The sequence below is a fragment of the Chlorocebus sabaeus genome, chromosome 28, assembly GCF_047675955.1.
Source record: "Chlorocebus sabaeus isolate Y175 chromosome 28, mChlSab1.0.hap1, whole genome shotgun sequence".
Classification (NCBI taxonomy): Eukaryota; Metazoa; Chordata; class Mammalia; order Primates; family Cercopithecidae; genus Chlorocebus; species Chlorocebus sabaeus.
The window spans coordinates 11,975,321-12,000,678 of NC_132931.1; the positions used below are offsets into that span (position 1 = coordinate 11,975,321).

General features: G+C 51.3%; 1 protein-coding gene across 1 annotated transcript in view; it reads right to left on the minus strand.

The window, feature by feature from the left end:
- The window catches only part of ZAN (zonadhesin), a 64,316-nt gene extending 39,319 nt beyond the window's left edge, over positions 1-24,997 (minus strand). Inside the window, 17 exon segments of the mRNA XM_073012734.1 lie at positions 129-270; positions 3,875-4,059; positions 6,186-6,836; positions 7,005-7,651; positions 7,842-8,082; positions 8,866-8,950; positions 9,236-9,507; positions 11,258-11,404; positions 11,513-11,591; positions 12,391-12,482; positions 13,628-13,792; positions 20,008-20,160; positions 21,764-21,851; positions 22,030-22,301; positions 22,481-22,627; positions 23,338-23,390; positions 24,945-24,997. Coding sequence (XP_072868835.1) covers positions 129-270; positions 3,875-4,059; positions 6,186-6,836; positions 7,005-7,651; positions 7,842-8,082; positions 8,866-8,950; positions 9,236-9,507; positions 11,258-11,404; positions 11,513-11,591; positions 12,391-12,482; positions 13,628-13,792; positions 20,008-20,160; positions 21,764-21,851; positions 22,030-22,301; positions 22,481-22,627; positions 23,338-23,390; positions 24,945-24,997 — 3,472 coding nt within the window.
- Between the last annotated feature and the right edge of the window lie 361 nt (positions 24,998-25,358).

The following is a 25,358-nucleotide window of genomic DNA, read 5'->3' on the forward strand; positions in this document are numbered from 1 at the left end:
ACACGCCGGCCCACCCACTGCCTGGTGGCAGGCCCCCGTTCCTCTGCTCAATCGAGGGATTGGGATCCTGGCATCATGTCCACTCCAACAGGCTGGCAGGCGGGGACAGCATGGGGAGGGGCTCTCACCATAGGGGTGGCATCCGTACTGGCCATTCTTAAGCTGACACACAGTGTGTGTCCCGCACTGAGAGATTTGGCACTCGACCCGACTCCCTGGCCAACAGCGGCAACGTTCTGTGCAGTTGGGGCTGAACCACTCTGCCCCAGGCTGGGAGAAAGGGATATGAGGTCACATGGTCATATAGCTCCTAGAGTCCTTCTTCCTTTTCTTTTCTTTTTCTTTTTTATATTTATTGATTTATTTGGGATGGAGTCTCACTCTGTTGCCCAAGCTGGAGTGCAGTGGTGTGATCTCGGCTCACTACAACCTCCACCTCCCGGGCTCAAGCAATTCTCCTGCTTCAGTCTCCTGAGTAGCTGGGACTACAGATGCCCACTACTATGCCCAGCAAATTTTTTGTATTTTTAGTAGAGGTGGGGCTTCTCCATGTTGGCCAGGCTGGTCTCGAACTCCTGACCTCAGGAGATCTGCCTGCCTCGGCTTCCCAAAGTGCTCGGATTACAGGCATGAGCCACTGAGCCTGGCCTTTCCTTCCCTCTTTCGTTTCTTCCTTCCTTCCTTCCTTTCTTTCTTTTCCTTTTTCCTTCCTTTCTTTGTCTTTGTTCCTTCCTTCCCTCCTTTTTTCTTTCTTTCTCTTTTTTTTTTTGGATGGAGTCTGATCTCAGCTCGTTGCAATCTCTGCCTCCCAGGTTCAAGTGATTCTCATGCCTCAGCCTCCTGAGTAACTGGGAATACAGGCACCCACCACCATGTCCACCTAATTTTTGTATTTTTAGTGGAGATGGGGTTTCACCATGTTGACCAGGCTGGCCTTGAACTCCTGACCTCAGGTGATCACCTGCTTCAGCCTCCCAAAGTGCTGGGATTACAGGCGTGAGCCTCCGTGACCAGCTATTCTTCCTTTCCCTCCGCCGTGCCCAGGAGAGAGGCTGCTCTCCCATGCAGACCTGACCTTCCTGATGTGATTCCTCTCCCCACCACCTACTTGATACTTGATATTCCCACCACCACAGTGCATTTGCACATGCTTTTCTCTCCTCCTAGAACGCTCTTCTCTCCTCCCACTTGTTTTTGTTTTTTAAGAGACAGGGTCTCACTCTGTTGCCCAGACTGGAGTGCAGTGGCTCAATCATGGCTCACTGCAGCCTTGACCCCCTGGGCTCAAACCATCCTCCTGCCTCAACCTCCCAAGTATCTGGGACTACAGGCACATGCCACCATGCCTGACCTTTTTTTTTTTTTTTTTTTTTTTTTTTTAACATTTTGGAGAGATGGAGTCTTGCTATGTTGCCTAGGCTGGTGTTGAACTCCTGAGCTCAAGTGACCCTCCTGCCTTGGCCTCCCAAAGTGCTGGGATTATAGGTGTGAGCCACCGCACCCAGCCTTATGTCTGTCATTTTTTTTTTTTTTTTTTTGAGATGGAGTCTCGCTCTGTTGCCTAGGCTGGAGTGAAGTGGCATGATCTTGGCTCACTGCAAGCTCCACCCCTGGGTTTAAGCGATTCTTGTGCCTCAGCCTCCCGAGTAGCTGGAATTAAAGGTGTGCAACACCACGCCTGGCTAATTTTTGTATTTTTAGTACAGACTTGGTTTCTCCATGTTGGCCAGGCTGGTCTCGACCTCCTGACCTCAGGTGATCCGCCCACCTTCGCGTCCCAAAGTGCTGGGATTACAGGCATGAGCCACCACACCCAGCCAATGTCTGTCTTTACCCAACATCTTAGTCCTCCCATGAATGCTCTCATTCAATAAATACTTGCTGAATGAAGGAGTACACCAAGACCCCATGTGTGTCTCTGAATCTGAGAGCATCATGAGGGCAAGGACCACGACCTATCCATAGCAACCCCAGGGCCAGGAGAGTAGAAAGTATTACATAGGCTGGGTGTGGCGATTCACCACTGTAATCCCAGCACTTCAGGAGGCTGAGATGGGAGGATGGGTTGAGCCCAGGAGTTCATAGACTAGCCTGGGCAACAGAGCCAGACCCCATCTCTACCAAAAACAAAAAACAAAAAAAAAACACCTTTGAAGAAAGTACTAAATACACATTTGTTGAATGCATAAAGGAACCTAATAGAAGTGAATACAGCCGGGCACGGAGGCTCACACCTGTAATCCCAGCACTTTGGGAAGCCGAGGTGGGTGGATCGCCTGAGGTCGGGAGTTCGAGACCAGCCTGACTAACATGGAGAAACCCTGTCTCTACCAAAAATACAAAATTAGCTGGGCGTGATGGCTCGTGCCTGTAATCCCAGCTACTTGGGAGGCTGAGGCAGGAGAACTGCTTGAACCCGGGAAGAGGAGGTTGTGGTGAGTGGAGATGGCACCATTGCACTCCAGCCTGGGCAACAAGAGCCAAACTCTGTCTCAAAATCAACCAACCAAAAATGGCTAGAATGGTTTTTGCATCAATAGAGGGCTGTGAGTGAATAGTTTGCCCCCCCAAAAAAAAAGAAAAAAGAAAAAAAAGAAGTGAATACATGCCTCCTACGGCAGAGGGAAGAGCCTCTTGGTGCCAGTGGTTGTAACAGATCTTTCTGCCCAGGCTGTGGCTGAAGCTAATCTCAGCAGCAACTCAGAGAGACCCAGGAGACTGGTTAAAGCAAGGGAAGGAAATAATAGTCCCGAAAGGGACAAGCAGAAGCTGTAATGTCAATGGGAAGAACACCTGGAGCTGAGAAGAGGCTCTGGACATTAATGAATTACTTAATGCACATTTTTTTTTTTTTTTTTTTTTTAGAGACAGGGTCTCTCTGTCACCCAGGCTGGAGTGCAGTGGTGCAATCATAGCCCACTGCGGCCTCAAACTGCTGGGCTCAAGCAATCCCTCCACATCGGCCTCCTAAAGTGTTGGGATTACAGGTGTGAGTCACCGTGCTGGGCCCTTTAATGCACTTTTAATTAATAGTTTGGATATATTTATCATAAATTGCTAACGATAATAATTAACACTTATTAAGTAATTGTATGTGTTAGGACTTAATTTCGTCTTTACAACAATGTTATATGAGGTAGAAAATCTTATTGTGTACACCTTATAAATACGGATAAAAGATTTAAAGAGGTAAAGAATGTATGGTGAAACCCCATCTCTACTAAAAATAACAAAAATTAGCTGGGCGTGGTGGCGTGAGCCTGTTATCCCAGCGACTTGGGAGGCTGAGGCAGAGAATTGCTTGAACCCGGGAGGTGGAGGTTGCAGTGAGCTGAGATCGTGCCACTGCACTCCAGCCTGGGTGACAGAGCGAGACTTTGTCTCAAAAAAGAAAAAACTAAATGTGCCCAGCCAGACACAGTGGTTTATGCCTATAATCCCAGCACTTTGGGAGGCTGAGGCAGGAGGATTGCTTGAACTCGGGATTTCAAGACCAGCCTGGGCAATGTAGTGAAACCCTGTCTCTACCAAAAATACAAAAATTAGCTGGGCACGGTGGCATGTGCCTGTAGTCCCAGCTACTCGGGAGGCTGAGGTGGGAGGATCACTGGGGCCCGGGAAGTGGAGGCTGCAGTGAGCCACTATCACGCCACTGTCTGTACTCCAGCCTGAGCGACAGAGCGAGACCCTGTCTCAAAATAAAAGACAAGACTGAATGAATAACTTTGGCTGTTGTGTAACCATTGCTTCTGAGCTGACCCCTTGGGACTACCCAGTGATCCCCATTCCTTCACCTGGGGAGCAGATGGAGCTGGAACTCAGGTGTTCTGCCATCAATCTCCCTCATGGGACCACAGCATCCCGAGGGGCTTACCTCATAGTAGTTGTTGTTGTAGAAGCAATTGCAGGAAGAGGCTTGGATGCAGTGGTTGTCACTAAACAAAAAGCCAAGGTTGCAGACACAGCCCCCCCGACAGAGTGGCCCACAGCTAGGCCTGGGACTCTTGCACGAAGCCGGACAAGCACAGGATTCGTAGTGTGCATTTGGGGGGCAGCGCTCTAAGGAGAAAACAGCCTCTGTCATGCTTTCATTCCACAGCTTTCTCAGGGAGTCTCCCTCTCTCTCCTCTACCCCCAAACTCAAGTTCTTCTCTAGGAAACAGGACCGTATTATTCAGCCATAAAAAGGCCTGAAGGCTGGGTGTGGTAGCTCACACCTATAATCCCAGCACTTTGGGAGGCTGAGGTGGGAGGATTGTTTGAGGCCAGGAGTTTGAGACCAGCCTGTGCAACGTAGTGAGACCCCATCCCTACAAAACAAATTTAAAAATAAAACAATTTTAGGCTGGGCGCGGTGGCTCACACCTGTAATCTTGGCACTTTGGGAAGCCAAGGCAGGCGAATCACTTGAGGCCAGGAGTTCAAGAACAGCCTGGCCAACAGGGTGAAACCCTAGAGCCGGACACAGTGGCTCACCCCTATAATCCCAAGACTTTGGGAGGCCGAGACTGAAGTGTAATTACAGGATTACACCCCTGTAATCCCAGGACTTTGGGAGGTCAATACCAGCCTGGCCACCATGGTGAAACCCCATTTCTACTAAAAACACAAAAATTAGCCGGTCCTGGTGGTGCAGGCCTGTGGCCCCAGCTACTCAGGAGACTGAGGCAGGATAGTTGCTTGAGCCCTGGAGGCGGAGGTTGCAGTGAGCCGAGATCACACCACTGCACTCCAGCCTGCGTGACAGAGCGAGACCCTGTCTCAAAAATATAAACAATAAGCGGCCGGGCGCGGTGGCTCAAGCCTGTAATCCCAGCACTTTGGAAGGCCGAGACGGGCAGATCACGAGGTCAGGAGATGAAGACCATCCTGGCTAACCCGGTGAAACCCCGTCTCTACTAAAAAATACAAAAAATTAGCTGGGCGAGGTGGCGGGCACCTGTAGTCCCAGCTACTCGGGAGGCTGAGGCAGGAGAATGGTGTGAACTCGGGAGGCGGAGCTTGCAGTGAGCTGAGATCCGGCCACTGTACTCCAGCCTGAGCGACAGAGCGAGACCCTGTCTCAAAAAAAAAAAAGAAAAGACTGAATGAATAACTTCGCTGTCGTGTAACCATTGCTTCTGAGCTGACCCCTTGGGACTATCCGGTGATCCCCGTTCCTTCACCTGGGGAGCAGATGGAGCTGGAACCCAGGTGTTCTGCCATCAATCTCTGTCATGGGACCACAGCATATATATATATATAAACAATAAGAAATACTTTTTTTAAAGGCATGAAGTCCTGATGCATGCTACAGTATGGATGGCCCGGAAAACATTACACTCAGTGAAAGAAGCTAAACACAAAGGCTCACATATTGCATGATTCCATTTGTATGAACTGTCCAGAACTGGCAAATCCATGGATAAACGAAAGAAATTTGTGGTTGCCAGGGGCTGGGGGAAGGTGGAGCGAGGACTGCTAATAGGTACAGGGTTTCTTTTTGGAGTGATGAAAATGTCTGGATTAGAAAGTGATAATGGTTGCACAACCTTGGGAATATACTAAAAACCATAGAATTGCCTTTTTTTTTTTTTAAAGATAGGGTCTCGCTCTGTTGCCCAGGCTAAAGTACAGTGACCCAGTCATGGCTCGCTACAGCCTCAACCTCCCAAACTCAAGCGATCCTCCCACCTCAGCCTCCCGAGTAGCTGGGACTACAGGTGTGCACCACCACACCCAGTTAATTTTTTTTTTTTTCCCCATTTTAAAGTGGAGACAGGCTCTTGCTATGTATGTTGCCTAGGCTGGTCTCGAACTCCTGCGCTCAAGCAACTCTCCTGCCTTGGCCCCTGAAAGTGCTGGGATTATAGGTGTGAGCCACCATGCCTGGCCTAGAATTGTACACTTTAAAAGGGTGAATTTTATGAAATATGGATTATATCTCAGTAACAAACAAGGAGAAGGAAGCCTTGTGGCTGGGTCCTGACACCCCCACCCACTCCAGCCCTGCCATCCCTCTCACTCTGGGCAGTCCTCCCCATTTCCTCTGAAGTCACCATGGACTGCTTCAGCTCTGCCCTGAGAGTACTAGAAGCATCTAGAAACAACTAGAAGCTTTCTACCAGAAGCATCCCTTTCCCTGATTCTCTCCTAGTCACTCTCTCTCACATTCAGCCTTGGCCCACGCTCCATCCACCTCATACCTGTATTGGGTCTGGGGGTTCTGGTAGTGCTCAGGATCACACTGGTCATAGCGGCACTTGGAGCATGTGGAGACATCACCAAGGCTGCCAGCCCAGTGGCTGTGGGACTGGGATGGGGTGGCCTCAGGGCTGTGAGCTTCTCTGTGGGGATGGTGGGTTTTTCCGTGGGGATGGTGGGTTTTTCTGTGGAGATGGTGGGTTTTTCCATGGGGATGGTGGGTTTTTCTGTGGAGATGGTGGGTTTTTCCATGGGGATGGTGGGTTTTTCTGTGGAGATGGTGGGTTTTTCCATGGGGATGGTGGGTTTTTCTGTGGAGATGGTGGGTTTTTCTGTGAGGATGATAGGTTTTTCTGTGGAGATGGTGGGTTTTTCTGTGGAGATGGTGGGTTTTTCTGTGGAGATGGTGGGTTTTTCTGTGGAGATGGTGGGTTTTTCTGTGAGGATGATAGGTTTTTCTGTGGAGATGGTGGGTTTTTCTGTGGAGATGGTGGGTTTTTCTGTGGAGATGGTGGGTTTTTCTGTGGAGATGGTGGGTTTTTCCGTGGAGATGGTGGGTTTTTCTGTGGAGATGGTGGGTTTTTCCATGGGGATGGTGGGTTTTTCTGTGGAGATGGTGGGTTTTTCCATGGGGATGGTGGGTTTTTCTGTGGAGATGGTGGGTTTTTCTGTGAGGATGATAGGTTTTTCTGTGGAGATGGTGGGTTTTTCTGTGGAGATGGTGGGTTTTTCCATGGGGATGGTGGGTTTTTCTGTGGAGATGGTGGGTTTTTCTGTGGGGATGGTGGGTTTTTCTGTGGAGATGGTGGGTTTTTCCATGGGGATGGTGGGTTTTTCTGTGGGGATGGTGGGTTTTTCTGTGGAGATGGTAGTCTCTTCAATGGAGGTGGTGGTTTCTTCAGTGGGGACAGTGGGTTTTTCTGTGGGGATGGTGGGTTTTTCCGTGGGGATGGTGGGTTTTTCCGTGGGGATAGTGGGTTTTTCCGTGGAGATAGTGGGTTTTTCTGTGGGGATGGTGGGTTTTTCTACAGAGATGGTAGTCTCTTCAATGGAGATGGTGGGTTTTTCTGTGGAGATGGTGGGTTTTTCTGTGGAGATGGTGGGTTTTTCTGTGGAGATGGTGGGTTTTTCTGTGGAGATGGTGGGTTTTTCTGTGGAGGTGGTAGTCTCTTCAATGGAGATGGTGGGTTTTTCCGTGGAGATGGTGGGTTTTTCCGTGGGGATAGTGGGTTTTTCCGTGGGGATAGTGGGTTTTTCTGTGGGGATAGTGGGTTTTTCTGTGGGGATGGTGGGTTTTTCTATGGAGATGGTAGTCTCTTCAATGGAGGTGGTGGTTTCTTCAGTGGGGACAGTGGGTTTTTCTGTGGGGATGGTGGGTTTTTCCGTGGGGATGGTGGGTTTTTCCGTGGGGATAGTGGGTTTTTCTGTGGAGATAGTGGGTTTTTCTGTGGGGATGGTGGGTTTTTCTACGGAGATGGTAGTCTCTTCAATGGAGGTGGTGGTTTCTTCAGTGGGGATAGTGGGTTTTTTCCATGGGGACAGTGGGTTTTTCTGTGGGGATGGCAGGCTCTTCTGTGGAGATAGTGGTCTCCTCAGTGGTGGTAGTGGGCTCTTCTGTGGGGACAGTGGGCTTTTCTGTGGAAATAGTGGGTTTTTCTGTGGGAATAGTGGGCTCTTCAGTGGGGATGGTGGGTTTTTCTGTGGGGAAAGAGGGCTCTTCGGTAGGGATGGTGGGTTTTTCTGCGGGAATGGTGGGCTTTTCTTTGGGGACTGTGGGCTTTTCTGTGGTGACGGTGGGTTTTTCTATGGAAACTGTAGGGTTTTCTGTGAGGCTGGTGGTTTCAGAAGGGCCAGTGGAAGAAACTGGAGATATGGGAGGAAGCTCTGGTAGCACTTTTACTGAAAAGAAAAAAAATAAGAATCCCTGGAGTTTAGTCAAAATTATACCACCACCCTCTTCACTGCCATCTAATTGGAGTGGGCTCCAGTGGGCGACTTATTTACACTTTTCTTTCTACTCCCAACCCCCAGCCTTCATTCACTCAACAAACAGTAATATATGTCAGATATTGTGCCGGGTACGAGAAAAGCAAAAATGAATAGGATATGGGTCTGGCCTTCAAGATTGCAGGGGAAGGAAGGAGTTCTGGATCCAGCCCCCAAAATCCATGGTATCTAAGCCACATTCACCCAGGCAAACATCTTGAAGTGCAGGGGAAGGAGAGGCGGGTAGAAGATGGAAAATAAAGCCAGCTGGGTGAGAATTCAGGCTCCAGGGAGGACCCGTATTTTTTTTTTTTTTTTTTGAGACGGAGTCTCGCTCTGTCGCCCAGGCTGGAGTGCAGTGGCCGGGTCTCAGCTCACTGCAAGCTCCGCCTCCCGGGTTCACGCTATTCTCCTGCCTCAGCCTCCCGAGTAGCTGGGACTACAGGTGCCCGCCCCCTTGCCTGGCTAGTTTTTTGTATTTTTCAGTAGAGACGGGGTTTCACCGTGTTAGCCAGGATAGTCTCAATCTCCTGACCTCGTGATCTGCCCGTCTCGGCCTCCCAAAGTGCTGGGATTACAGGTTTGAGCCACCGCGCCCAGCCAGGACCTGCATTTTAAGCAGTTCATAGAGAGAACCCTGGGGAATGGTGATCTCAGGGCACTGCCCCCTTCCTGGAGCCTGGGCTTTGGTCTTACCTGGACAAGTCCCAGGATTGATCAAGATGAAACCCATAGCAACCACAAAGGCCATGTTGCTGCCCCGGATGGCCTTGAAAATCAGCTGAAGGCGACAAGGGAGAAAGACGGAGAGAGAAACAAAAATGAATCTCCAGCAACTCTGTGATTCCACTGGGCATAGAGTCTGTCCTCTGCCAAAATGTCACCTTGTTCCAGCCTCAACGGTCCAGCCCTGTCCCGGCCCCTTTCTCGCTTTCCGTAACACGAAGTTCCCCTTTTCTTGGCTCTCTTTCCAGTTTTCTACCTCTTCAGCACTGGTGGCGCCTCCAGATCCCAGGCATTGACCCTCTCACCCCACACAGACAGGACCCCAGCCTCTGTCTCTCACCTGCATGGGCTGTTGGTGTCCTGAGGGGATGGTGACGGAGGTGTTCTGCCAGTAAGGGCGCTGAGACCCCACGCGTTTCCAGAGAGGAATCGGAGGGCTCCCCGCAGGACTTCCCAGGAGGAGTTCGAGCATAGTACCCTCCCCAAGGCCATACATGTGGTACGCGAACTCCACGCAGATGTCACCCGGGGCGCAGAAGGGCCGGCTCACCAGTCTGGCCGACTGCCCTACCTGGGAGAACTTGTCAGCCTCAAGGTAGATATAGTGACCCCCTGGGCAAAGGAAGGGAACAGGCAAGATAAGAAGCCTGCACAGGACACACCAACTGCTGCTTTAGCGAAGCTTCGCTTTCTGAACAGGGATCTGAGCAAACACTCAAATTCCCCAGGTCATAGCATTATTTTTTCTGCTCATTTTAGACATCTAACTAACATTTTCTGCTCATTTTAGACGTCACAAAGAAAGGGAAAAGTGGCCATTCACAGTGGCTCACGCCTGTAGTCCCAGCACTTTGGGAGGCCGAGGCCGGCCAATCACGAGGTCAAGAGATCAAGACCATCCTGGCCAACATGGTAAAATCCATCTCTACTAAAAATACAAAAATTAGCCAGGTGTGGTGGTGCGTGCCTGTAATCCCAGCTACTCGGGAGGCTGAGGCAGGAGAATCACTTGAACCCGGGAGGTGGAGGTTGCAATGAGCCGAGATCACACCTGCACTCCAGCCTGGTGACAGAGTAAGACTCCATCTCAAAAAAAAAAAAAGGCAAACCAGCAACCTAGATTACATTCATTAATGTCGCGCGCGCGCGCGCGCGTGTGTGTGTATTACCCAGGCTGGAGTGCAGGGATACGATCTCAGCTCACTACAACCTCCACCTCCCAGGTTCAAGCGATCCTCCTGCCTCAGCCTCCCAAGTAGCTGGCATTACAAGTGTGCGCCACCATGTCTGGCTAATTTTTGTGTTTTTGGTAGAGGTGGGGTTTCATCATGTTGGCCAGGCTAGTCTCAAACTCCTGGCCTCAAGTGATCCACCCGCCTCAACCTCCCAAAGCACTAGGATTACATGTGTGAGCCACTGCACCCTGCCCTCATTATTGTCTTTTAAAAAAGTTATTTCTTTTTAATATTTTTGTAAGACAGAATCTCACTCTGTTGCCCTGATTGGAGTGCAGTGGTGTGATCTCAGCTCACTGCAGTCTCTGCCTCCTGGGGTCAGGCGGTTCTCCCACCTCAGCCTCCTGAGTAGCTGGGACTACAGGTGCATACCACCACTCCTGGCTAATTTTTATATATTTTTAGTAGAGTCAGGGTTTCACCATGTTGCCCAGTCTGGTCTCGAACTCCTGACCTCAAGTGATCAACCTGCCTTGGCTTCCCAAAGTGCTAGAATTAAAGGTGTGAGCTACCACACCTGGCCTATTTTTTTATTTTTATTTTTTAGAGACAAGGTCTCTCTCTGTTGCCCAGGCTGGAGCGCACTGGCTCAATCACAGCTCACTGCAGCCTCGACTTCTGAGCTCAAGCGATCCTCCCATGTCACCCTCGCAAGTAGGTGGGACTACAAGCACACGCCACCACATCTGGCTAATTTAAAATATATATATATATATATTTTTTTTTTTTTCTAAGGATGGGATTCTCACTATGTTGCCCAGGCTGAGCTCAAACTCCTGGGCCCAAGCAACCCTCCCGCCTCAGCCTCCCAAAGTGCTGGAATTGCAGGCATGAGCCACTCATAAGTGTCTAGACTGAAAATGAGGTGGTGGGTTTTGAAGCCTTGGGCTCCATGAAGTGAGATTGCCCGGGTTTTCTTAGGATTTCAGTGATCCCCCCGCCCTGAGAATCTTTAAGTTACTCTGCTATCTCCACAGTTCCGGTACCATGGCAACTTCCGAATAAACACCTGCGGACTGATCTTCCCCCTGCCCGAAACAGCTTCTCCCAGCAGTCACAGCAGCCAGCCCACTACCTGGGAGCAGACTGAGTGATTCCTTGGCGCAAGCGCTCTTCAATCTCCTCACCTGCATTAGGGGAACCTCCCACGGGGCCCATGCCGTGGACGGGTCCATTTTTATGTCCGAGGGCCCAGTGTCCACCATCCCCGGAAGTCTGGACCCAATCACAGAAGGGATGGGCGTTGTCTTCAAAGTCACACTGAGGAAAGCCCTCTGGGGGATCAAAATAGGATATTTAAGCAAGTTGAGTGATGCTCTCCAGCCCTCTCCCAGCCCACCCCGGATTCTGAGAGATCCGGGCCTCCCAGGGCCTGTTCTCACCCCCACAAGGAGCAATACTGGTTGCATCGACTGCCACAGCTGGCTCTGGGGTCTTTCCAAAAACGCCCACCACGGTGAACTGGAGAAAAAGGGAGATGGGCTGGGAGTGAGCACACAGCCCATACCCCTAAGCCCCTGATCTGACTCGGCTCCATTCCACGACCCAGAATCCCTACTCCCTGTTCCAGACCCTCAATTCATTTCTTTTTTTTTTTTTTTTTTTTTTTTGAGACGGAGTCTGGCTCTGTTGCCCAGGCTGGAGTGCAGTGGCCGGATCTCAGCTCACTGCAAGCTCCGCCTCCCAGGTTTAAGCCATTCTCCTGCCTCAGCCTCCCGAGTAGCTGGGACTACAGGCGCCCGCCACCTCGCCCGGATAGTTTTTTTGTATTTTTTAGTAGAGACGGGGTTTCACCGTGTTAGCCAGGATGGTCTCGATCTCCTGACCTCGTGATCCACCATTCTCGGCCTCCCAAAGTGCTGGGATTACAGGATTGAGCCACCGCACCCAGCCTCATTTTTTTTTTTTCCCAGACAGGGTCTTGCTCTGTTTTCCAGGCTGGAGCACAGTGGTGCGATCATAGCTCACTGCAACCTTGACCTCCGGGGCTCAAATGATCCTCCCACCTCAGCCTCCCGAGTAGCTAGGACTACAGGCACACATCACTATGCCCGCCTAATTTTTGTATTTTTTTGTAGAGATGGGGTCTTGCTATGTTGCCCAGGCTGGTCTTGAACTCCTGTCCTGAAGCAATCCTCCCTCCTCAGCCTCCCAAAGTATTTGGAATACAGGCATGAGCCACAGCACCATGCCCCTCAATTTATTTCAACATTGGGTGTGCCTACCGTGTGCAAGGACCTGACCCCTTGCTTCTCTGTACCTGTATCCGTCCCACGGCTGTGTAATTGACAGAAACAGCCTGCCAGGTGGGCCCAGGTTGTCCTGAGAAGAGAGTGTGTTTCCGGATGCTCCCTGCAGTGAAAGGAATCGGAGGGAGAAGTGAGCTTAAGGGGACTGGGAAATGACTTTGAACTATACCCAGGAGGATGAGGAGCAGAGGGTATAGTTGGGGACTATTACTGCCAAATGAAAGCACAACCTTCTTTTTTATTTTATTTACTTATCTTTTTTTTTTTTTTTTTTTTTTTGAGACGGAGTCTCGCTCTATCGCCCAGGCTGGAGTGCTGTGGCCGGATCTCAGCTCGTTGCAAGCTCTGCCTCCCAGGTTTAAGCCATTCTCCTGCCTCAGCCTCCTGAGTAGCTGGGACTACAGGCACCCGCCACCTCGCCTGGCTAGTTTTTTGTAGTTTTTAGTAGAGACGGGGTTTCACCGTGTTAGCCAGGATGGCCTTGATCTCCTGACCTCGTGATCCACCCGTCTCGGCCTCCCAAAGTGCTGGGATTACGGCTTGAGCCACCGCGCCTGACCATCATTATTATTTTTTGAGATGGAGTCTTGCTATGTTGCCCAGGCCAGAGTACAGTGGCACTATCCTGGCTCACTGCAACTTCTGTCTCCTAGGTTCAAGCGATTCTCCTACCTCAGTGTCTTGAGTAGCTGAGATTACAGGCATGTGCCACAACACCTGGTTAATTTTTGTATTTTTAGTAGAGACAAGGTTTCTCTATGTTGGCCAGGCTGGTCTCAAACTCCTGACCTCAGGTGATCCACCAGCCTCAGCCTCCCAAAGTGCAGGACTACAGGTGTAAGTCACCGTGCCAGGCCAGCACAACCTTCTTTTTTATTTGAGATGGAGTCTTGCTCTGTCGCCAGGCTGGAGTGCAGTGGCATGATCTCGGCTCGCTGCAACCTCCGCCTCCCGGGTTCAAGCGATTCTCCTGCCTCAGCCTCCTGTGTAGCTGGGACTACAGGCGGCTAATTTTTGTATTTTTAGTAGAGACAGGGTTTCACCATGTTGGCCAGGATGGTCTCGATCTCCTGACCTCGTGATCTGCCCGCCTCGGCCTCCCAAAGAGCCCTCTCAGCCATGATTTCCACTTCATGGAATAATCTCACACATATTCCAGACCTCCCTAGACCCTGAGGGATGCCCCATCAAGCCAACCCTGGGAGATGCGCCCAGTCAGTGTAAATCCTGTGAATTCTCCGCTCTAACCCAAGACGGAAGCATAAACATGGAGGGCTGCACCAGGAGACTGGCCCCGGAGGACGTAGTGGAAGGAAAAGCTCAGACAGCCGGAGGACGGGCTCACGGGACTCAGGAGGACGGCTTTCTGCCCGGGTCTTGCATTCTTGGGGTCCAGGAGCATGTAGTGGCCACCTGTGAAGCAAAAGGCCAGGGAATTGAGGTGGATGGAATTGAGGGAAGATGGCAGCAGAGATAGGGCCCTGAGGAGGCTGGGGACTTGTCCCTGGGGAGCCCCAACAGCAGCCTGGAATCAGGCAGTGCCGAGGTGGTCCTATGCCAACTGACTGAGGTCTTCAACTTTCCCAGAAATACTTGGGCTGGGTAAGGACCCGGCGCTGCCATGGGAAACGCCAGACACCTTCTCCAAAGCAGCAACTAGAACTTTGTCCTTTGGGTGTTAACTCTTTTTTTTTCTTGTTGTTATTTTGTTTTTGTTTTTGAGACAGTCTCACTCTGTCGCCCAGGCTGGAGTGCAGTGGCGCAATCATGGCTCTCATGGTTCACTGCAGACTCAACCTGCCCGGGCTCAGGTAATCCTCCCGCCTCAGCCTCCTTAAGTAGCTGGGACTACAGGTGTGCGCCACCAAGCCCTGCTAATTTTTCAATTTTTTTTTTGAAAAGATGGGGTTTCACCACATTGCCCAGGCTGGTCTTGAACTCCTAGGCTCAGATGATCCACCCACCTTGGCTTCCCAAGGGATTACAGTCACGAGCCCCCATGTCTGGCCTGGGTGCTAACTCTTAAGGTCCACTAGAGTCACAGCCTGTTCCTTTTTTTTCTTTTTTCTTTTCTGAGACAGGGTATGGCTCTGTTGCCCAGGCTAAAGTGCAGTGGCATAGGTCTCAAACTCCTGGGCTCAAGCAATCCTCTCGCCACAGCCTCCCGAGTAGCTGGAACTCCAGGTGCACACCACTATGCCCAGCTAATTTTTCTTTTTAAGAGATGGGGTCTCACTGTGTTGCCCAGGCGGGTCTTGGTCTCCTGGCCTCAAGCAATCCTCCCACCTTGGCCTCCCAAAGTGCTGGGATTACAGGCTTGAGCTACTACACCTGGTTGCCTCTTCCTTTTCTTTACCCGCTGGACATAACCTATTCATACAAACTGGTGAGAGTCACAGCGGCTCTGACACAGACCAGCAAAGGCAAACCCCCTGTCACCCACCACCACCTCGGCCCCCAACTCAGACAGCCAATCAGCGTGGACCTCGCTAGGTGACGCAACTGGTAGCGAAGAGGAAAATGTAAGCGGCTGCCAACTCATGGGGAGCGCGCTCGCGTGCGTGCTCGCGCCCGAGTCCCAGGGAGTCATGCCTGGCGCGCGCTCGGTCCTGCCTGGTGCGCGCTCACTCCCGCGGAAGGTGGGATCCTGAGCGGCGGCGAAGAGGCTGGAATGGCGGGAATGGGCAGGAGGAAGGAGAAGAAAGGAAACAACCGGGAAGGAAGAGGGAAGGGAAAGGAAAGGACGTGGGAAAATGGTGAAAGAGAAATCGAGACGGGCTGGCCCAGTGGCTCACGCCTGTAATCCCAGCACTTTGGGAGGCCGAGGCGGGCGGATCACCTGAGGTGCGGCGTTCAAGACCAGCCCGGCCAACATGGCGAAACCCCGTCTCTACTAAAAATACAAAAATTAGCCGGGCGTAGTGGCGAGCACCTGTAATCCTAGCTACTCGGGAGGCTGAGGCAGGAGAATCGCTTGAACCCGGGAGGCGGAGGTTGCAGTGAGCTGAGATCGCGCCACCGCACTCCAGCCTGGGCAACAGAACGAGACTCTGTCTCTAAAAAAAAAAAAAAAAAAGAAAGAAAATAAAATCAAGGAGACCTATGAGAAACAGAAGAGGAGAAATGGGAGGGAAAAAAAAGTGAAAGGCGAAGAAAATGTAAGGACGCGAGCAAGATGGAGATGGAAAGGGAGAAAAAGGAAAAATAAAAAGCCAAAAGGCCAGCCAGCATTTACTGAAGCTCCTGGGCACAGTCCACAGTACATAATTTAAAAATGCTGAGGGGTGGCAGAGAGGGCTGGCCGGCTTCCAGCGAAGGTGGGGCCAGGGCTTCTTAAGGCCTTATTTATTTATTTATTTACTTACTTACTTATTTATTTTTATTGAGACAGAGTCTCACTCTGTTGTCCAGGCTAGAGTGCAGTGGCGCTATCTCCGCCTCCCAGGTTCAAGCAATTCTCTTGCTTCAGCCTCCCAAGTAGCTGGGATTACAGGCACACACCACCACGCCCAGCTAATTTTTTGTATTTGTAGTAGAGACAGGGTTTTGCTATGTTGGCCAGGCTGGTCTCCAACTCCTGACCTCAGGTGATCTGCCTGCCTCCGCCTCCCAAAGTGCTGGGATTACAGGCATGAGCCACCACGCCTGGCCAGGGCCCTTCTAGAAGACAGTTTAGGCAGCAGGAAAGATCAGAGACAGGAGGGCAGGAGTCGGAGTGGACACTAATGGAGTGGAGAGAGGAAAAGATGGGGAAGAAACAGAAAAGGAAATATGGCAGAGGCAAGAGGATCACTTGAGGCCAGGAGTCTGAGACCAGCCTGGGCAACATACCAAGACCCCATCTTTACAGATAAAGAAAATAAAAGAAAATGTGGAAATGGTAAGGTGGAAGGGAGGAAACAGATTGAGGAAGGAGAAATATTAAGGGAAAAAGAAGAACAAAGAGATAAAGGCCAGATGTGACAGCTCACACCTGTACTTCAAGCACTTTCAGAGACCGAGGCAGGAGGATGGCTTGAGGCCCAGAGTTTGAGACCAGCCTGGGCAATGTAGCAAGACCCCATCCCTATTTTTTTTATTTATTTATTTTGAGACACAATCTCACTCTGTCACTCAGGCTGGAGTGCAGTGGTGCAATCACAGCTCACTGCAACCTCCACTTCCCAGGCTCAGGCGATCCTCCCACGTCAGCCTCCCGAGTATCTGGGACTACAGGTGTGCGCCACCACGCTGGGCTAATTTTTGTATTTTTTGTAGAGACAAGATCTCACTATATGTCCCAGGCTGGTCTTGAACTCCTGGCCTCAAGTGATCTGCCCACCTCGGCCTCCCAAAATTCTGGGATTACAGGCCATGAGCTACTGCACCTGGCTTAGTTTTTAAAAACATTTTTTTAGGCCGGGCGCGGTGGCTCACGCCTGTAATCCCAGCACTTTGGGAGGCCGAGGCGGGCGGATCACAAGGTCAGGAGATCGAGACCATGGTGAAACCCCGTCTCTACTAAAAATAGAAAAAATTAGCCGGGCGCAGTGGCGGGCGCCTGTAGTCCCAGCTACTCGGGAGGCTGAGGCAGGAGAATGGCGTGAACCCGGGAGGCGGAGCTTGCAGTGAGCCGAGATTGCGCCACAGCACTCCAGCCTGGGCAACAGAGCGAGACTCTGTCTCAAAAACAAACAAACAAACAAACAAACAAAAAAAAACATTTTTTTAAATTCAAAATTAAGAAGTGTAAATTCAGAAAGGAAATTAGGGAGCAGAACCCTCTGTGCTTGACCTCTTGAGTGAGGGGTTGAAATGTGGGCTGTGTGGAGAAGATTGAGAGAGAAAGTGAATGTTGTGTGAGAGAGAAAAGGAAGAAGTCAACAGTAGAAAGAGAAAGAAGCTCAGCTGCGAGCACAGGGAGGTGTTGGAAAGAAGCTAGGGATAGACTTGGGTGCACAGAAAGAAAGAATATCAGCCAGCCACAGTGACCCATGCCTGTAATCCCAGCACTTTGGGAGGCCAAGGTGGGTGGATCACGAGGTCAGAAGATTGAGACCGCCCTGACCAACATGATGAAACCCCATCTCTACTAAAAATACAAAAATTAGCCAGGCATGGTGACACATGCCTATAATCCTAGCTACTCGGGAGGCTGAGGCAGGAGAATCGCTTGAACCCAGGAGGCAGAGGTTGCAGTGAGTCGAGATCGCACCACTGCACTCCAGCCTGGCGACAGAGCAAGATTCCGTCTCGAAAGAAAGAAAGAAAGAATATCACCTGGATTTTTGCAAAAGACTCCTAAACAGCGTCTCTGCATCGACCTTGCCTGTTCTCCTCAGTGGATTCGCAACACAAAAAAAATCCTTTAAAAATAAGTCAGATCGGCCGGGCGCGGTGGCTCAAGCCTGTAATCCCAGCACTTTGGGAGGCCGAGACGGGCGGATCACGAGGTCAGGAGATCGAGACCATCCTGGCTAACACAGTGAAACCCCGTCTCTACTAAAAAATACAAAAAAAAAACTAGCCGGGCGAGGTGGCAGGCGCCTGTAGTCCCAGCTACTCGGGAGGCTGAGGCAGGAGAATGGCGAAAACCCGGGAGGCGGAGCTTGCAGTGAGCCGAGATCCGGCCACTGCATTCCAGCCTGGGCGACAGAGCGACTCCGTCTCAAAAAAAAAAAAAAAAAAAAAAGACTCCTAAACAGCGTCTCTGCATCGACTTTGCCTGTTCTCATCAGTGGATTCGCAACACAAAAAAAATCCTTTAAAAATAAGTCAGATCAAGGCCCGGCGCAGTGGCTCAAGCCTGTAATCCCAGCACTTTGGGAGGCCGAGACAGGTGGATCACGAGGTCAGGAGATCGAGACCACCCTGGCTAACACAGTGAAACCCCGTCTCTACTAAAAAATACAAAAAAAAAAAACACTAGCCGGGCGAGGTGTCGGGCACCTGTAGTTCCAGCTGCTCGGGAGGCTGAGGCAGGAGAATGGCATCAACCCAGGAGGCGGAGCTTGCAGTGAGCTGAGATCTGGCCACTGCACCCCAGCCTGGGCAACAGAGCCAGACTCCATCTCAAAAAAAAAAAAAAAAAAAAAAAAAGTCAGATCAAATAATTGCTCAAAATCCTGCAAAAGCTCCCAGGATTTTGGGAAGCTTCACGTAGAACAGAAAAGCCACAGTCCTGACGATGCCCTTCAAGGCTCTATGTGATCTGCCTCTCCTGTGGATCTCAGGTCACCCTCTTCATCCCGGCCACATGGCTATTTGCTGTACCTTAATCCCCTCCTTCCCTGACAGCCCCAATGCTACCTCAGGACCTTCGCACAGCTGGCCCCTCAGCCTGGAATGTCCTCCTCTACCCTTGATAATTTGCAGGCCTTACGCCTTCACCTTTTTCAAGTTCGTGCTCAAATGTGTCCTGAATGTGACCTACTTTGACCAGCCCATTTAAAATTGATAACTTGCACGGGCACAGTGGCTCAACGCCTCTAATCCCAGCACTTTGGGAGGCCGAGGTGGATGGATGACCTGAGGTCAGGAGTTCGAGACCAGCCTGGCCAACATAGGGAAACCCCATCTCTACTAAAAATACAAAAATTAGTTGGGCATGGTGGTGCACACCTGTAGTCCCAGTTACTCAGGAGGCTGAAGTAGGAGAATCAATTGAACCTGGGCGGCAGAGGTTGCTGTGAGCTGAGATCAAGTCACTGTACTCCAGCCTGGGAGACAGAGCGAGACTCTGTCTCAGAAATAAATAAATAAATAATTGATAACTCACAGCTGAGTGCAGTGGCTCACGCCTGTAATCCCAGTGCTTTGGGAGGCCGAAGTGGGCAGATCACTTGAGGTGATCCTCCCGTCTCACCTTCCCAAAGCGCTGGGATTACAGGTGTGAGCCAGTGCACTTGGCTCCAAATTTGTTCAACTCTTTATTTTCCCAGTGGCACCGCTCACTTTATAACTATATTTACTTTGTTTCAGTAACTGTCCCCCACTACCCCACCCTACTCTTCCTTGTCTGTTTTGTACACTGGTGTATCTCAAGTGCCTAGGACAGCAACTGGCATATTGTAGGTGCTCAGTATTTCTTGAATGAATGAAGAATGAAAGGGGCCAGAAGCAATGACTCATGCCTGTAATCCCAGCATTTGGGAGGCTGAGGCAGGTGGATCACTTGAGGTCAGGAGTTCGAGACCAGCCTGGCCAACATGGTGGAACCCTGTCTCTACCAAAAATACAAAAATTATCCAGGTGTGGTGGTGCATGCCTGTAGTCCCAGCTACTCGGGAGGTTGAGGCAGGAGAATTGCTTAAACCTAGGAAGCAGAGGTTGCAGTGAGCAGAGATCACGCCACTGCACTCCAGACTGGGTGACAGAATGAGACTCTGCCTCAAAAAAAAAAAAAAAAAAAAAATGAAAAGTGCCAGAGAAAGGAGATGAGGAGCTGGCTGTATTGGGTGTGCCAGGTAGAGCTTGTAGGGCAGTGGTGGGGGAGGCTGGCTGGGTTCTTGAAATCAGCTTCCTACGTGAAACTTGAGTTGATAAGAGGCTTGAAGTTGTAGGTGTTCATGCCAGGCCGTCCCAGGGCAATTACAGTAGGGTGCGTGGTGCCCAGAAAGACAAGGGGCAGAAGCATGCCCGCTACTCACTACCAGGGCTAGAGAAGTCGCCATCAGGCCCCACGCCTGGCTTTCCCGACGACCCTTTCTTCTGAGTCCACTTGGCCCCGGAGGCAGTTGGGATCCAGGTCCAGTCACAGAGGTCATTTGGAATGTCAAAGCTGCATGTTTGCATCATACAGACTGAGAGGAAAGAAAGAAGGGAAGATATAATATTTTCTTCTTTTTTAGAGACAGGGTCTCTGTCACCCAGGCTAAGAGTACAGTGGTGTGATCATAGCTCACTGCAGCCTCGAACTCCTGGACTCAAGCAGTCCTCCCACCTCAGCCTCTTGAGTAGCTAAGACTACAGGTGGCACCACCACGCCCAGCTAATTTTTTTTTTTTTTTTTGAGACGGAGTCTCGCTCTGTCGCCCAGGCTGGAGTGCAGTGGCCAGATCTCAGCTCACTGCAAGCTCCGCCTCCTGGGTTCACGCCATTCTCCTGCCTCAGCCTTCCAAGTAGCTGGGACTACAGGCACCCGCCACTTCACCCGGCTAGTTTTTTGTATTTTTTAGTAGAGACAGGGTTTCACCGTGTTAGCCAGGATGGTCTCAATCTCCTGACCTCGTGATCTGTCCATCTCGGCCTCCCAAAGTGCTGAGATTACAGGCTTGAGCCACCGTGCCTGGCCAACACGGCTAATTTTTAAAAAGTTTTTGGCCAGGCGCGGTGGCTTATGCCTGTAATCTCAGCATTTTGGGAGGCTGAGGTGGGCAGATCACCTGAGGTCAAGAGTTCTAGAACAGCCTTGCCAACACAATGAAACCCCAGCTCTACTAAACATACAAAAATTAGCCAGGCATGGTGGTGGGCACCTGTAATCCCAGCTACTTGGGAGACTGAGGCAGGAGAATCATTTGAACCCAAGAGGCGGAAGTTGCAGTGAGCCGAGATCACGCCACTGCATCCAGCCTGGGTGACAAGAGTGAAATTCTGTCTCAAATAGATAAATAAATAAATTCTTTTGTAGACATGGGGGTCTCCCTATGTTGCCCAGGCTGATATCAAACTCCTGGCCTCACACCATCCTCCCACCTTGGCCTCCCAAGGTGCTGGGATTACAGGCCTGAGCCACAGTGCTGGGCGGAGGAGACCTCTCTTTAGGCGTGGCTGCTACCAGAGTCAAAGCCCTATGAGCTCCACCTGGCAGACCCAGTACAGCCAGCTCCTCATCTCCTTTCTCTGGCACCTTTCATTCTTCTTTTTTTTTTTTTTTTTTTTTTTTTTTTGATACGGAGTCTTGCTCTGTCGCCCAGGCTGGAGTGCAGTGGCGGGATCTCAGCTCACTGCAAGCTCCGCCTCCCGGGTTCACGCCATTCTCCTGCCTCAGCCTCCCGAGTAGCTGGGACTACAGGTGCCCACCACCTCGCCCGGCTAGTTTTTTTGTATTTTTTTTTTTAGTAGAAACGGTGTTTCACCGTGTTAGCCAGGATGGTCTCGATCTCCTGACCTTGTGATCCACCCGTCTCGGCCTCCCAAAGTGCTGGGATTACAGGCTTGAGCCACTGCGCCCGGCCTCTTTATCTTTTTTTTTTTTTTTTTTTTTTTGAGGCAGAGTCTTGTTCTGTCACCCAGTCTGGAGTGCAGTGGCGTGATCTCTACCTCTGGCGTGGAGGGCAGAGGCAGAGGAAGCAACTAGACTCCTGGTCCATGAACTGCTCCTGCCACCCTGGGTAGTTGTGCAAGGGCGGAGAGAAAAGGGTCCGAGGGCAGGTGGTGGTAGGAGGAGGGACAGGGACTCACCGCGATTGCAGGAGCCCCGGCGAATAGAGAGGGCATCCAGGGCAATGTCCAGGTAGGCAGTGCTACCCCGTGTTCCCTCAAACATCAGCTGCAAGAGGATAAATGGACCCAACCCCATGAGCCCCTCAGCCAGGCCTCCTGGCTCCTAGTTTCCTTCCTGATTTCAGATGGCTTGGCCCCCACAATCCCTTTTTGCCACACCCCCACCCCCAGGCTCCCCAAACCTAGATTTCCCCTGAGGTCCCACAATTTGCCCCTGGCCTTACTCGGGTGGGCAGGGTGAACCCTGCGGGCACGGTGACGGTGGTGGGCATCCAGGAGGGTCTCTGGGTGTTCCGGTGTTTCCAGAGCACGTGCGGGCGGCGGCCCTCTTCACCCGAGAGCAGCAGCAGCCTGAGCTGGGCGCCCCAAGACAGCCCAAACATGTGGTAGGCGAAGTTCACGCAGAGGGGGCCTTGTTCCCATAGGTTGGGGCTGCGCAGGCGGGCCACGCCCCCACGGTGGAAGTTGTTGGATTCCATATGCAGATAGCTGCCCTCTGGGGGAGGCAGAGCCCAGGACCCTGAGGCCCAGTCACCTCCGAGGGCTGCCCCCACCCATCCCCTTCTCAGAGCCCAGGCACTCTGTTCTGGTTGCCTCCCTTCTCCCTCCATCTAGCCATCCCCGCCTCCCAGACACCTCCCTGCTCATGGCCCCCCGGAAACCGTAGCCGCTTACCTCCATTGGGGTACCCCCCGGGAGGCCCGGTGGTGCCGGTGGGAGAGGGCCCGCTGGCTCGAACCCAGTCTCCATCATCTGCGGACACTTGGGACCAGTCACAGAGGGGTTTGGCATCATCCTCAAAATCACACTGGGTGAGGACGTCTAGGAAGAACGGGTCACTGTGAGGTTTCAGAGAGGACAGGGGCAGGGCCCAGAACCACACTGGGAGATGGAAGTAGCAAGACTGCTATGCTTAGAGAAAGCTGCCATGAAATCAGCCAGGTGTAGCGGCGCACACCTGTAGTCCCAGCTACTGGGGAGGCTGAGGCAAGAGAAACGCTTGAACCCAGGAGGCGAACTTTGCAGTGAGGCCAAGATCACGCCACTGCACTCCCGCCTGAGCAACAGAGGGAGACTCCGTCTCAAAAAAAGAAAACAAAAAGAAAGCTGTCACAAAGACTTGGGGTCCAGAGCAGAAATTGTTTGTTTTTTGGAGAGATAGAGTCTTACTGTGTTGCCCAGGCTGCTCTCAAACTCCTGGCCTCAAGCCATCCTCCCACCTCGGCCTCCCTAAGTGTTGGAATTACAGGTGTGAGCCACAGCACCCGGCCCAGAGCAGAGATTTGAAAGAGAGAATCTTTTAGGAGAAATTCAGGTCTGGGAGAGTGGACAGAATGCCAAGGTCAGGGACATGAACTGAGGTTGGAGGGCTGGACTTGGTCTGGCGGGACACGTTTTGTAGTCCTGGCTGATGCCCGGAGGGGACTGGAGGTGGCCGCTTCTGCTAGGAACTCAGGCACTGGCGTTCTGGTGGCAGAATGTGGGTTCGGAGGAGGGAGGAGAAATCTTAGCACTCCTGGTTTCCAACTCACAGTTGTCCCTAGAGCTGCGAACAACCAGCTTCTTGTCCGGAGGCTTCTCTCTCCTTGGGGGTGGTTTGGAGAAAGCAAAAATGCAACTCTTGTCATTATCAAGAATTATAAGACTCAGTGACTATGAGCTTTCTGAGTGGTCACGGAAGGATGATCCGTGTTTATGCAGTGAATGTATGTGACTTGACTTTTTTTCTTTGTTTTCCTTTTCTTTTCTTTTCTTTTCCCCGGCACTCAGGCTAGAGTACAGTGGTGCAATCACAACTCACTGCAGCCCCAAACCTCTGGGCTCCAGCAATCCTCCCACCTCAACCTCCCCAGTAGCTGGGACTACAGGAGCATGCCACCACACCCAGCTAATTTATTTCTATTTTTTATAGAGATGGGGTCTTTCTATGTTGCACAGGCTGGCCATGACCTCCTGACCTCATGTAATCCTCCCACCTTGGCCTCCCAAAGTGCTGGGATTACAGGTAGGAGCCACTGTGCTCAGACCTCAGTTTTTTGTTGTTGAAGTTCTACTTGTTCAAATTCTCCCAAACACACTGCAGGACACCAAGACATCCATCATTTCTTTTTTTTTTTTTTTTTTTTTTTCTTTTGAGACGGAGTTTCACTCTTGTTGCCCAGGCTGGAGTGCAATGGTGCAATTTCGGCTCACTGCAACCTCTGCCTCCTGGGTTCAAGTGACTCTCCTGCCTCAGCCTCCCCAGTACCTGGGATTACAGGCATGCACCACCATGCCTGGCTAATTTTATATTTTTAGTACAGACAGTATTTCACCATGTTGGTCAGGCTGGTCTCGAGCACCTGACCTCAGGTGATCCACCTGCCTCGGCTTCCCAAAGTGCTGGGATTACAGGGGTGAGCTGCCACGCCCGGCCTGTCATCCGTCATTTCTTTGCTGCCTCATACTTAAGTCTCCCTCATCAGCTGGGTCCACCCTGGGTCTTGTCCATTTCCTGAGGGCCTGACCCCTCGATCCTTCTCTCCTAGCCTTAGATGTGTCTTCCAGCTCTGCACCTCCTCTGTCCCTTCTCATATTGTAGCCCTGTCCTGCTCCCAGAACCTGCCCCTTAATTCCAGGCTCTGGGCCTGTGCAGCTCTCCCCCTTCCTGGGGTCAGCAGTCAAGGTCAACCCATTTCCATCCCACCGGGTTTCCCCCTTCCTCTCCAGGTTTTTTTTTTTTTTTTTTTTTTTTTTTGTTTTTGAGATGGAGTCTCACTCTGTCACCCAGGCTGGAGTGCAATAGCATGATCTCGGCTCACTGCAAACTCTGCCTCCCAGGTTCAAGCGATTCTCCTGCCTCAGCTTCCAAAGTAGCTGGGACTACAGGTGCGCACCACCACACCTGGCTAATTTTTTGTATTTTTAGTAGAGACGGGATTTCACCATGTTGGCCAGGATGGTCTTGATCTCCTGACCTCGTGATCCGCCCACCTCAGCCTCCCAAAGTGCTGGGATTACAGGCGTGAGCCACCGCGCCCGGCCTCTCTCCAGGTCTTTTGTAGTTAGCCTGCTCACCCCCTCCAGCTCTGCCCTTCCATATTCCTACAGCCACCCTCAACTGACCCTGGTTTATCATTACCCACTGGGCCCAGCTTACCTGAGATGGGCAGCTCCCACCAGCAGCAGCAGAGTCCAGACTGGAGGAACCATGAGGAACCTCAGTGGTGGCTCCCAGGGGAGAGGAGAAGGGCACAGTTGGGAGCTTGGACCCCTTTTATTCACTCCTGGCCTCCTTAGCTTGGCATCCTTCCAAGGATGCCATGAAAAATGAACAGAGAAACACAGAAAAGCTCTGGGAAATTAAAACTACGAGAGTTGAAATTTACCATCCAGTAGAAGCGTTGTAGATTGAAATTGAGGGAAATAAACTAGAGAGAAGGGGGGAAAAAAAGAGAAAGAAACAAAAAGGAAACAGGTTTGGAGGATCAATCCGGGAAGTCTAACCTCAAATGAAAGGAGTTCAAAAAGAGAGAACAAAGGAAAATAAATTATTATTTTAAAAAGAAAAACA